The 14,192-nt window shown below is 35.7% G+C and overlaps 1 protein-coding gene across 3 annotated transcripts in view; it reads left to right on the top strand.

The window, feature by feature from the left end:
• The window catches only part of AR (androgen receptor), a 181,336-nt gene that overhangs the window by 90,561 nt on the left and 76,583 nt on the right, over nt 1-14,192 (top strand). For all 3 annotated transcript variants that reach the window (XM_023249497.2, XM_004000575.6, XM_045051332.1), the window contains exon 2: nt 13,646-13,797. In XM_023249497.2, the coding sequence (XP_023105265.2) occupies nt 13,646-13,797 (152 nt within the window). The remainder of the gene's footprint in view (nt 1-13,645; nt 13,798-14,192) is intronic.

Raw genomic sequence — 14,192 nt, forward strand, 5'->3', positions numbered from 1 at the left:
AGAGACTTTAAAGTTAGAATTGTGAGGTTTTTTTTTTTTTTCAGTGCTTTCACAAGTTTTGCATAAGGGATGGTAGTGGCTGCTGCTTTTCTGCCTTAATTTGCAGTACTTGAAAGAGAAGGAAGCAGGGTCCCCTGTGTGGCTTAGTTGGTTAAGCATCTAACTCTTGATTTCAGCTCAGGTCATTGGCTCACAGTTGTGAGATGTAAGGAACCCCACGTTAGGCTCCATACTGTTAGCATGGAACCTGCTGTGGATTCTCTGTCTCCCTCTCTCATTGCTCCTCCCCTGCTCTCTTTCTCTCTTTCTCTCAAAATAAACAAACTTAGAAAATACTTTATAAAAAAGGAAAGAGGAGGAAGCAGTATTGTATATTGCAGAGCTCACTGGATTGGGAGTCAGATGCCCTGGACTTTACTCCTAATGGGAAGTTGGAGTGGAATGAGGAAAATGGGGAGAAATGACCATTTGTTTTGAGTGTGTTAGACTCTTTTTCATGTATTTTCTGATGCATTTGTCACAAAACCCCTTTGAGGCTGGCACATTATTTTCTTCGTGTTGTAGATAAGAAAACTGATGGTAGGGAGGTTAGGTTCATCTTGTGCCCAACATTACATAACTGGCGATCAGTAGTAGAGGGGTTCAAACCTGAGTATCTCTTCCCCCAAAGCCTTTGCTTTTTACAATAGTGATGCTGCAACTTACTAGAAAATACCTTTAACTCTGAGCTTCGTTTGTTTCATCTGTAAAATGGGGCTCTGTAACCTTTGCTCTGTATGGAAATAAATCTCAGACAAGACTTTGGATAGAGGACAATGATATTTGTGTCTTTAGATTCTTAATGTATTCTACGTGCCTCTCACAGTGCCTACCACATAGTAAGGCACTCAGTAAATTTCTTTCCAGCAAGGGGGTAGTTCTGTAATGGATGAGATCCATTTTTATAGTTCCTACTTAATGCTATTACTGTCTTTTCAAAGGTAACTGGGCTATAGATGAATGCCTGTTTGATGTTGGTCATTATATAGATTTTCCAGAGGTTGACTATTGCATATTCTAGACCCTAGGAAAAGTTAGTATACTCAATGTGACTAAAAATATTGCTCTACAACAGAACTCTGGCATAGGAATTATAACACCTGGCTTCTAGCCTCAGGACTATCTCTAGAAAACTATTTCTTCTGGTCAATTTTCTCTCATTTTGTTGGCCCCCAAATTTCCCCTGGACAATAAGACAGTGTAAGTCAGTGGATTTAATCCCTGATTGGACATTATCACTAACATCAAACTTTTAAGAAATTTAATGCCTGGACCCCATCTTAATTTAATAAATCACAATGGGGGGGTGGGAAGTTCCCCTAGTGATTTTACCATGCACCCAAGGGTGAAAAACATTCAGCCATATGATCTCTGAGAGTCATCTAGCCCTGACAGTTAATGAGAAGCAATGCCATATAGCATGGTAGACAAAGCATAGGTTTTGGAGTTAGCCAGACATGCATTCAAACCCTTGCTCTTATAGTTTAACTAGCTCTGTGATCTTGAAAAAAATATTCAGTGTCTCTGAACCTCTGGCACTTTGTTGTAAAATGGAGATAATCTGTGTATCCTGCAGTAGTCATTGTAAGGATAAATCACCTTTGACGGAGCTTAACACATACTAAGCCCTCAGTCTCTTTAGTATCAGAAGTTCAAATGGAGGATGTGAAGAAAATATTGGTCCAATAAGATTTAACATGTAAATCAAAAACAAGTTGTTTTCTCATTTCCTGTTTTTTTTTTTTTTTTTTTTGTAATGGATTCTGGAAACACATAATGTGGAAACCTCTCTCAGCCCTCAGATTTGATGACAATTCAGAAAGGAATCTGACTAGTTCTCCCATGGATGATTGGCTGAGATGACTAAGAAACCATTGGAAAGATTTTGGCTCACAGAATACAGCAGATGTGGCTTGGGAGATGTAAGGACATGACTATAATAAGGATTCATCAGTTGAGCCCGATTTCTGAAAGTGATTCCAGAAGAAAAGGACAGCTTGGTCATTTGGTGGGACACACTGATAAAAACAGTCTTGCTGCCACACTTCCAGCTGTCTTGGCATGTTTGTTAGTTGGTATAAACTACAGGAAAATGTAAATCACCAGTAGGCCTATAACTACTTGTCTCAACATGTCAGGTTTGCAGGTTGAGTATACATTAGAACTGCAGGCATCCTCATCTGATCTATCCCAGAGTAAATACTTGACAAGTTATTTAAAACACCTTGCTAGGTTAGTAATAGGATTTTAGTACATGGTGGCCATTATTTTCTAGTACCTCCAGACAAAACACATAAGTTTCTCTTCCTTTAGTAACCACTGATCTTGGACCATTTAATAGTATTTTTCTTGCTATACATTGCATTAACCATTTGCACAGTTGTCATAGCTCAAAACAAGGACATGAAAACTCCTCTGCAAACAGAGGCTGTCTTTCTCATCTTTATGTTCCCATCATTTGGCAGAGCTTTTCCTTTATAATGTATGAATGATGAATTTTTGAATTAATAAGTGAATGGTATGAGTGATATCTCTTCTTCCTCCATTTATGACCCATGATAAGGATTACTCTGTGTGTGTGTGTGTGTGTGTGTGTGTGTGTGTGTGTGTGTGTGTGTTGGGGGAGGGAGTGATTTTTGTAGCATGTTAAATATAACCTGGCTTGGAATATAAGGAAGGCTTCCACTATGGTAGAGTGAAGACTACCATAAAGCTACCCTTTCATAAAAGCAACAAACACACTAGCAAAAATTGTGAAAATCAACTTCTCCAGAACTCTGGAAAGGAAAGAAAACTAGCAAAAATCTGAGGTGCACTTATTCAAGAAAAATGGATGTATGTTCTCTGATCACATGGGAGTAATTAGAAATCAATAGCAGAAGGAAATATGTGAAACTCACAAATGTGGAGAATAAATAACACATGCCTAAATAAACAGAAATGCCTAAATAAAGAGAAATGAGAAAATCCTTGACATGAATAATAGAAAAAATGTAACATACCAGAACCTGTGGGATACAGATAAGCTAAGGCAGTCTTTGAAAGAAAATTTAGAACTATAAATGCTTATTGCTGTAGTCTGAATGTCTGTGTTCCCCTTGAAAATTCATATGTTGAAATCCTAGTGCCCAATATAATGGGCAAATGAGGCCTTTGGGAAGTAGTTAGATATGAAGTGACATGTTCATGAATGTAATTAGTGCTTTTATAAAAGAATGCAATTAGAGCTTGCTTACCTTTCTACCATGTGAGGTTACAAGAAGTCTGCAATTGGAAGAGGGCCCTCACACAACAATTCTGGCACCTTGATTTAAGACTTTCTGCCTCTAGAGCCGTGATAGATAAATTTCTGTTGTTTATAAGCCATCCAGTCTATAGTATTTTGTTATACTAGCCAGAACAGATTAAACTCCTATATTAACAAAGAAGAAAATGCTCACATCAATAACTTAACTTTCCAGTTTAGGAAACTAGAAGAAAAGCAAAATATTAATAAAGATTAAAGTGGAAATAAATTAGAGAATAAGAATAATCAATAGAATCATTGAAGTCAAAAGTTACTTTGAAAAGATCAACAAAATTGACAAACCATTAGATTTACTAAGAGGAAATGATAGAAGACTCAAATCACAAAATCAACAATGCAAGTGAGGACATCACTACCTACCTTAAAACAATAAAACAGGATTAAAGGGGAACACTATGAACAACCATTTGCCAACAAATTACATAACCTAGATGAAATGGGAAATAATCAAGAAGACACAAACTGCATAAACTGACTCAAGCAGAAATAGAAAATCTGAATGGCTCTATAAAAAGTAAAGAGAATAAATATAATATTACTTCATTGTATTAGCAATATAATAAACTTCCCATACCATCTGCCACCATATAACCCATTACAATATCATTGACTATATCCTTATGCTATCCCTTTTATTCCCATGACTTATTCATTCCATAATTGAAAGACTGTGGGTAGCTACACTTGTGGTGAACATAGCATAATGTATAAACTTGCAGAATCACTATATTGTACATTTAAAGTGAATGTGACATTGTGTCAGCTATACTCAAAAAAAATTTTTTAAACCAAAGAAAACAAACAAAACCACAGGGACATAGAGAGCCAGTACAGTATGAAGAATTCAGACTCTGGAGGGGGAATACCAGGACACTATGTACCTCCACCTTCATCTATTGAATGGAAATAATTATAAGTACCTACTTCTATCCGGGCACCAGAACTTATACACACTAACAAACATTGCTTTTCAATTAAACAAAAAGAAGAAAAAGAAAGAAAGTAAAAAGAAACTCACCATTTTGGGAAGCCCAAATCTAGATGTCTTCACTGGTGAATTCCATCAAACATTTACAGAAAAATTAGTATCAATCCTTTACAAATTCTTCCAAAAAATAAAACAGGTGGAAACACTTCCCAACTAATTCTGTTGACCAATGTTACCCAATAACAAAACCAAAAAGAAAACTACAGACCAATATAACTTTTGAATATTAATAAATAAAAAATTTCCCAATGAAATAGCAAACCAAATCCAGCAACAAATAAAAAAAGATTATGATCACAAGATGGATTTATGTCAATAACTTAAAATTGGGATTTATCTCAGGAAGGTAAGATTGGTTTAACTTCTGAAAATCAGTTAATTAATATAATGTACCATATTTAAGAGAATAAAGGCCCCATGATCATCTTAATAGATGCAGAAAATATTGGCAAAAAAATCTAACATTAGTTCACAATTAAAACATTCAACAGGAATAGGAGGGAACATATTCAAACTGAAAATAGATATCTATGAAGACCCCACAACTAATATCATACTTAAGTGACTGAAAACTTTTCCAGTAAGATTGGGAACAAGACAAGGATATCTGCTCTCACCATTTCTGTTCACCATTGTACTGGAGGTTTTATCCAGGCCAATTGGACCAAACAGCAAAAACAAACAAACAAACAAAGATCTAAAAGGCATCTGTATTGGAAAGGAAAAAGTAAAAGTATCTTTATTCACAGATGACATAATCTTGTATATAGAAATTCCTAAAGAATCCATAATAAACTATTAGAACTAATAATGTAGTTCAGCAAAGTTGCTGAATACAAGATTGGTGTGCATAAATCAATTGTATTTCTGTATGTTAGCAAAGAATAATTTAAAAGTGATAGAACACAGTTCATAATATTATCAAATAGAATATTTACAAATAAATTTAGTGAAAGGTGCAAGACTTCTACAGTTAAAACTATGAAACACTGTGGAAAGATAAGATGTAAACAAATGGAAAAGCATTCCATTTTCATTGATCATAAACTTTAATATTGTTAAGATGACAGTATTCCTCATAGATTCAAGGCAATCCCTCCAAAAATCCAGCTGGATTCTTAGCAGAAATGGAAATATCAATTGTAAAATTCGTATTGAAATACAAAAAAACTAGAATAGCCAAAATAAATCAAAAGATGTTCAACATCACTCATCATCAGGGAAATTCAAGTGAAAACCACAATGAGATATCACTTTACACTTGTCAGAATGGCTAAAATCAACAACACAAGAAACAAAAAATAATGTAGAAGATAGTATGGAGGTTCCTCAAAAAGTTAAAAATAGAACTACCCTACAATCCAGCAATTGCACTACTGGGTATTAACCCAAAGAATACAAAAGCACTAATTCAAAGGGATACATGCACCCCTATGCTTATTGAAGTATTATTTACAATAGTCAAGATATTCCAATTAACAAGTAGCCCAACTGTCCATCCACAGATAAATAGGTAAAGAAGATGTGGTATATATACTACTCAGGCATAAAAAAGATTGAAATCTTGCCATTTGCGACAACATGGATGGACCTAGAAGGTATAATGCTAAGTAAAATAAGTCAGTCAGAGAAGGACAAATACCATATGATTTTACTCATATGTGGAATTTAAGAAACAAAACAAATGGTCAAAGAAAAAAAGAAGAGACAAACAAACAAACAAAACAGACTCTTAACTGTAGAGAACAAAGATTACCAGAGAGGAGGTGGGTGGGTGGGGGATGGTGAAATAGGTGATGGGGATTAAGAGCACACTTATTGTGATGAGTACAGAGTAATGTATGCAATTATTGAATTGCTGTATTGTACACCTGAAACTAATATGACACTGTATGTTAATTATACTGGAATTTAAAACACAAATAATCAACAAACAAAAAAAAACCCAAAACAATCTTGAGATAGAAGAACAAAGTTGGAGGATTCACACTTCCTGATTCCGAAACTTACTAAAAGCTACAGCAATCAAGACTGTGTGGTCCTGGCATAAGTATGACACATAGAGACCAATGAAATACAATTGAGACCTCCCCCCAAATAAACCCTTACATTATGGTTAAATGATTTTCAACAATGATAGCATGCCCATTCAATGGGAGAAAGAATAGTATTGTCAACAAATAGGACAATGGTATATTCACATGCGAACAAATGAAGTTCTTTTTTTTAAATAGGAATGTCTTTTTTTAATGTTTATTTATTTATTTTTGAGAGAGAGAGAGAAAGAGAGAGCACAAGTGGGAAGGGTCAGAGTGAGAAGGAGACATAGAATCTGAAGCAAGCTCCAAGCTGTCAGCACAGAGCCCCAAGTGGGGCTCGAACTCACAAACTGTGAGCTCATGACCTGAGCTGAAGTTGGATGTTTGACTGAGCCACCCAGGCGCCCCCACTTTTTTATACCAAAAATTATCTCAAAATGTATCATGGACCTAAATGCTGGAGCTAAGTCATTAAAACTCAAAGAAAATGTAGGAGTAAATCCTTGTGACCTTGTGTTAAGCAATGTTTTTTTTAGCTTGTAACACCAAATGCATAGAAACAACAGAAAAAAAAAAAAACGATACATTGGACTTCATCAAATTTTAAAACATTTATACTGCAATCAATACCATCAAAAAAGTAAAACTCTAACCCATGGAGTGAGAGAAAACATTTGCAAGTCATGGATATAAGAGTACTGAATCTAGAATATACAAAGAACTCTTACCATTCAATGATTAAAAGGCTAATAGCCAGCCCAGTTTTAAAATGTGCAAAGACTGGGGCGCCTGGGTGACTCAGTCGGTTAAGCATCTGACCGGCTCAGGTCATGATCTCGCGGTTCACGAGTTCGAGCCCCCCATCGAGCTCTGACAGCTCAGAGCCTAGAGCCTGTTTCAGATTCAGTTTCTCCCTCTTTCTCTGCCCCTCCCCTGCTCATACTCTGGCGCACACTCACTCTCTCGCTTGCGCTCTTTCTCTCTCTCTCTCTCTCTCAAATAAATAAAACATTTAAAAATTAAAAAAAAATAAAATGTGCAAAGACTTTGAATAGACCTTTCTCCAAAGAACATGTACAAATGAAAAATGTTCAACACCATTACTCAATAGATAAATGCAAATCAAGACCAAAATATGACATCACTTCACACTCACTAAGGTGACTATAGTAAAAAAAAGACAAATAGCTTGGATGTGGAAAAATTAGAGCCAGTATACATTACTGGTAAAAATATAAAATGGTGCAGCCACTTTGGAAACTAGCCTGGAGGTTTCTGAAAGTGTCACCATTTGACTTTTGAAATAGTAATTTCACATATTATATATATATATATATATATATATATATATATATATGTATATATATATATATATATATATATATATATTCATTGCAGCAGTATCCATAAAAGCCAGAGTGAAAGCAACTCAAATGTCCAGCTGATGAATGGATAAACAAATGTGGTATACCCATGTAATGGAATATTACACAGAAATAACAAATGAAGCAATGATACATGCTACAATGTGGATGAATCTTAAAAACAGTATGCTAAATGAAAGAAGCAAGTCACAAAAGATTGTGTTGTATAATTCCACTTATATTAAATGTCCATAAAGGGCAAATCTTTAGAGACAGAAATTGAATTAAGATCTGAGAGAAGGAAGAAATGGGGAGTGACTGCTAATGGGTACTGGATTTATTTTTGGAGTCATGAAAATATTATAAAATTAGTTTACGGTAATAGTTTGTAGTAAAATTAGTTTGTGAATATGCCAAAATAGGTGAATTTTATGGTATGTGAATCATATATCAATAAATTTGTTAAAAAATCAAATGAAATTAAACCTAGGTTATAACACAAGTATTATATGTCCTTGGCAATTTAGAATAGCAGGAGAATATGGATTTGGGGGGAAATGATGCCCAGTTTGAATCCTGGCTTTGCCACTTAGTAGCCATATGAACTGAAACAGGTAATTTACCTTATCTAAGTCCCAGTTTGCATTATTTTCAAAGGAATGATAATCATATCTACCTCAGAGCTGGGTTTTTAGAACCTAGTTCTCCAATCTCTCCTTCCTTCCACTTTCTCGTGAGATTATTATAGTAATGGCCATCTGTGAAAAAGTGTGCCAGCAACAGAGTGGAATGTTTAACTTCCCAAAATCTCATTGAATCTTTATAGCAATTTTGTGAACTCTATATTTTTATGCCCATTTTACATGTGAATAAAATGACTTGTTCAAGGTTTTTCTGTTAGAAAGTGGTAAAGTTGGGCATGAAAACCAGATCTTCTACCTATTATATCTTTCCACTTCAACAAGGCCTTACTAAACTGGAGAAGTGGAGAGCTCTGATGTAAAGTCAGGTAGTACTTTTAAAAAGAAAACATGACTATTCTCTTGGACAGTCATCAAATTTCAAATCTCAGACTTAGATGGGAAAAGGAAGCTACCAGACTTACCTTGTTACTTTGTCAATTTCTCCACTGAAATAACCCTTGTGCCCATAAAGAAGTAGGCACAAGAGACCTATGAGGAGAAATTAACTTTGAACTCTTGAATTTTATTATAAAAATTCATGTAGAGTTGTCATTATATCCCACAATGTGGTTAACAAACAATATATTTTAGGTTACTAAACATCAGGAAAAATATGATGCTTTTATAAAGATGTTTGGTGGTTTTCTAAATTTCTTCTTGTTTGAAAAGTGCAATGATATTTATCAAAAAGCTACACTTTTAACACATCTATCCTTTTTCCCCCTTATCTATACACTTGTATTTACCTTTCCCTAAATGCGCTGGATAGCCAAGAAGGATGGTCTTTTTTATTTTAAGGATATTAGACATCTCCCCTATTTTTATGGTAAAGCAAAAGGTGCAGGCAACCTAAACTTACAATGCAGCTATTATGTGGCAGGCACAGGGGGAAGGGCTTAACATGTGCTATTTAATGTAATTCTCGCAAAAGCCCTCTAGATAGAAAGTATCCCCACTCTCCACATGAGACAAATGGAGTTCAGAGAGCCTTAATGACTGGGACCAGGGTTCAGTGGTGGATGCAGGATTCCAGCCCACCTCTGCCTGGCTCCAAAGCCCTGCTGAGTTGACATTCATCCTTCAAACAAGGAACACTAGTCTGTGACTTCTGCATTTCACATTGGTTCCACAGTTCTTGGAGAATTTGCTTAAAGTAGTCAGACCCTTTAAAGTATTTTCAACTCAGCCAGACAGACAAACAGACAGACAGACAGACTGAGATTATAGGTAGGTGCTGAAGATTTCTGAGCCCAACTTCTCCATAGTTGAGCTGGCATTTGTAGACCTATAGCTTCTAGTAATCCACTTTTATTTAATTAATTGTGAAACTGTTGAAGTGGTATTCTGGTTTAGGAAACTTCCATTTTATATGGCAGCATTTTTCCTTCAGACCCATAAAACTGAGTGCACTGCATTGGGATAATAAGTGAGCATGTACCCCAGGGGAAGCAGGAAGAAATATAAACGTTCCATGCAAATTCTGAACTTGGCTTGTTCTCAAAGCAAACCTTTGCTACATTTGCACTTAGGATGTTATTTAGGAGAATGTTAGAAACTCTCAGTTTTTTTTTTCTTTCACTATGTGCTGTTGTAGCCATACAAAGCTTTCATGTAACATATCAGTTAGTTATGCAGCATAGTAATAAAATGAACACTCATGAGCCCTGGTTAAAGAATAAGAACATTTACACCATTTTTTTTTGTTTACTGCTGTAACTGCAGGACTTACAATGGTGCTTGGTATGTAGTAGACACTTAATAAATATTTTTAAATGAATACATAAATACATAAACTTGTATCCTCCTTCCTTATATCATCAACCACAGTCTCTCCTTAGAAGTAACCATAATCCTATATTTGGGGTTTGTTATTCACTTGAATGTTTATGATTTTTCAAATATATATTACCAAATTATATTTTGTTTACTTTTGCCTTTTTTGGGATATGTATGTAATGGAATCATAATATAGGCTATTGTGATTTATGTCTTTTATGTAATATTAGATTGTAAGATTTACCTATGTGTACCTGTATTCTGTTCCTCATTATTGCTGAATTGTATTTTATTGAATGAATGTGCTGTAATTTATTTATCCTTTCTCCTTTCAGTGGATGTTTATCATTTCTGTTTTTATAAATATAGCTGCTATGACACCATTCCTGACTTGCTTGCTGGTACAAATGTGCATGAGTTTCTGTAGGATATAAACCTGGGATTGGAACTCTTATTACAGTTTTCATTTACAATGTCCAATGGTCAGCCCATAAGGCAGAACTGAAATGTTCCTTTTGTCTACACTACACCAGGGTCAGTGGAAGTGCTGTCCAAAATATTTTTCCAGAAAGAGGAAGGGTAGGTAGGTAAGCAGAGACCAGCCTGGTGAGGTTAGCAGATATCTCAGGCCTTTAGTCAAAGTGGGCTGTAATTAGGAAAGTTCAAATTCTAAAATTGCCTTTATTATTTCTCTTCTTCTTCCTCTTCTTTTACTGTTATTTTTATAAGTGGTGTGTTTTATTGAACTCATATCTAATGAACAAAATATTGATGACTTTCTTCAGTCTTAAACATTGATTATAAATTTTATTAATTAGATTATTTTGAGCTGCATTTTAAATTGTAATATGGATGAAAATTTCTGTTTCATAAAGTCTCTTTTCAAGAATACCTCTTACTTATTCAGGTTTTCATGTTGTATATCTAATATTTATTTTCCAATTATATGATAAAATTACTATAATTATAATTGTCATCTCGTTCATCCAAATATACCTTTATGCCTTTCAAAAATCATTCCTGTCTTTGAGGTGCTTCCTTATCTGTAGCAATCTGCACTCTGCCTTACTATATCATCTACTATGTTGTGTTACAGTTCCTTGATTCCTGTATTTCTTCTGTACTAGATAGTAAATTTCTTAGAGGCAAGAATAATATATTGATTATCACAATGTCCCCAGAACCTAATCCTTTGCGAGGTTTGTAAGGCCAAGTGCTAGGAATTGAGTTGAATACATCTATCTAATCTCAACCTTCAATTTTATAACATGATTAGTCATGGATTATGAACCAGCACTTTGGAGGCAGACTTACCTAGGATGGAATCTGGCATTCCCATTTATGACATGAGTGGTCTTGAACAAGTTTAATTTTCCTGAACATCAGTTTCCTCTACTATGATATACAGATGATACAGAGCTATTTGGCAGGGTTTGGAGGAAGATTAAATGAGATGATATACATGAAATGGCCTTGCACATGAAGTGCCTAAATACATGTCCTTTTGATTTTATTTGAATGGCTTGCATTAGTTTCAGAAGTCAAAAAAAGAGAGAAAAGGGTGAAGACACTTGTAAAAACAAACAAAAAAAACTTCTGCTGCTTCTCCTTATTTTATGAATGAGGATAGGGACACATTCTTTACCCAAGGAAATGAAAATTTTAGCCAAAGGGATGATGTTCTCTGAGCTATTTTCCTGTGGAACTGGCGGTCCTGCTAATCCTGGTTTGATAGGCAGACTCCGCTGGCTTTCCAGTCAAGGTAGGAAAGTGAGATCTTTTGGGGGAGAAAAGATAGCCAGCCGCTGGGTTTACATATAAGCTGAATTTTTTTAGTGATTTCTGCAGTACTTGGGACATGAATAAAGGCTAATATTTGTGTCTTAGAGGTAAAGTGCTTGTCAAGTATAGCCTAAGCAAAAATATTCTTTGCTCTTGCCCTTACCAGGGCTGATCCCTGGTTATTGATGGGAAAATAACATTTCATGCTTTTTTGGATTCTGATAACTATGCTGAGCTTGATAGAGCCATGTGTGTAGAAAGTAAGAGAGTAGCAGAAAGATAATAGTGTAATGGAAACTATGTTGGATTTGGAGCCAGTTAGTCCTGGGCTTGTTGTCAAATCACTTTGGACTTTACCTCTCTGAATGTGAGTTTCTTCATTTGATGTAATAATGACCAAAAAAAATGTTTCTCAGAGTTGTTTTGACGTGTAGAAATCACCCAACACAACAAACAGGCTGCCATTAAGACTTATTTTCCTTCCTTCCTTAGTAAGGGAGAAGTGCTCAGAAAAAAAAAATATGGCTACATTCCTGTGGATGAGAATATGGGAAATTATCATCTACCTGAGGCAGATTAACCCAGGACATCATTTTTTTAATGCTTAGACATAGGGTATAGGAGAGAAAAATAATTTGACTTTTGATTAGTAAGAACCATATTTTATTTGTTTAAACTTGAATTAATTACTACAGGAGACCAGAATTTTACTTCTATTAAGGTTTTAGGATTGGCTTTCTGACCCTCTCCTTCATATCCATCTGAAAGGACTCAGATACAGATCTTCTTAGAGATAAGAAGTTTAGACTAGATGACTCCTGAAGCTCCATCCTATCCTAAAGACCCTATGGGTATTTTAATGGCCAAGTGTTGAGATGGTAGCCTGAGAAATTTCCAGCATCACTGTGTGTCATTTCCCAACAAGAACCTCAGGTGTAAGGATTTTGCTATTTTATATTGCAGAATGGAGGTGAGGGAATGTCTACATGATCTAGAGAGATGACTAAGGAAAGTGAGGGAATGGCGGGGGAGAAGACCAAAGAAGGCTGGTATGATAACACTAATCATGATCCCTCACTTGTGTATTCATTTTAAAGGCTTTTTATCTTTTTATATAATTTTACTGCCACTCACAATAGAGCTCAGTAGGATGGGCAATACTATTCCTATTTACAGGTGAAAGTGAGGCTTAGAGAACTAGAGCAAAGGATACCAAACTGCTTTGTTGCTTAGTCTCTTTTGGCCATAGATCTCCCTTTGGATAAGGTAAGGCCATATAGCTGGGTTGATACCATTTAATTGCTCTAAAATTGTTTCCTGACCACCATTTTAAGTTAGATACCTTAACCTCAGCACTCAGGTTTCTGTCTTCATCTATCCCTCATGTAAACATAGCCCATGAGACTGGCTGACCCCAGAGAACTTCTTGAATTCCTTAGCAGGATCTAAAAAGGCTTGTCCACATGACAGGAAACCCCACAGACGTCATCACTAGAAGTAGCAGAAAAATCAGCTTCACACTGACTCAATGAAGCAAGAAACAATCTTGTTTTCTAAATAATAATAATTTACACATGTAAATTTGCTCCTAAAGACCTCAGACTTCTATTCTCTTATTTCTGCTAGGCACTGACATGTGTTGCATTGTTTCTCCTGTGTCTTTCCAGTTTGGAGACTTCCAGGGACCATGTCTTACCCATTGACTATTACTTTCCGCCCCAGAAGACCTGCCTGATCTGCGGTGATGAAGCTTCTGGCTGTCACTATGGAGCTCTCACTTGTGGAAGCTGCAAAGTGTTCTTTAAAAGAGCCGCTGAAGGTAAGGGGTCTTGCACACTCACTTTTACCTCCCTTTCTTCTTTATCTTATATAGAGATACACCAATCTTCCAGAGCCCAGGATTTTATCATTTCAAAGTTAGAGTCGCTGGTGGGACCCTCTCAAAGAACCTAAGAGCCTAAAGAAACAAGTTTTCATACTTGCTGGTCCCCTGGCTTCAGCAGCCTTGGTAGTACAGGCAATGTATTCAGTGAAGGTGGTCCCATCTGGTGCTTACAGCTTGGAAGGGTCCTACAAATAAAAGAAAATTAATTATTTGAAAAGATTTAATTTCTTCCCTGTTTGTGTTCCACTTTGTTGCATAGTGATGGAAAAATTGTCTTTATTAGAGAAGTCAGAAGTGGAGAAACCCCAACTGAGTCCCTAACCCATTCT

Source organism: Felis catus, chromosome X (genome assembly GCF_018350175.1).
Source record: "Felis catus isolate Fca126 chromosome X, F.catus_Fca126_mat1.0, whole genome shotgun sequence".
NCBI lineage: Eukaryota > Metazoa > Chordata > Mammalia > Carnivora > Felidae > Felis > Felis catus.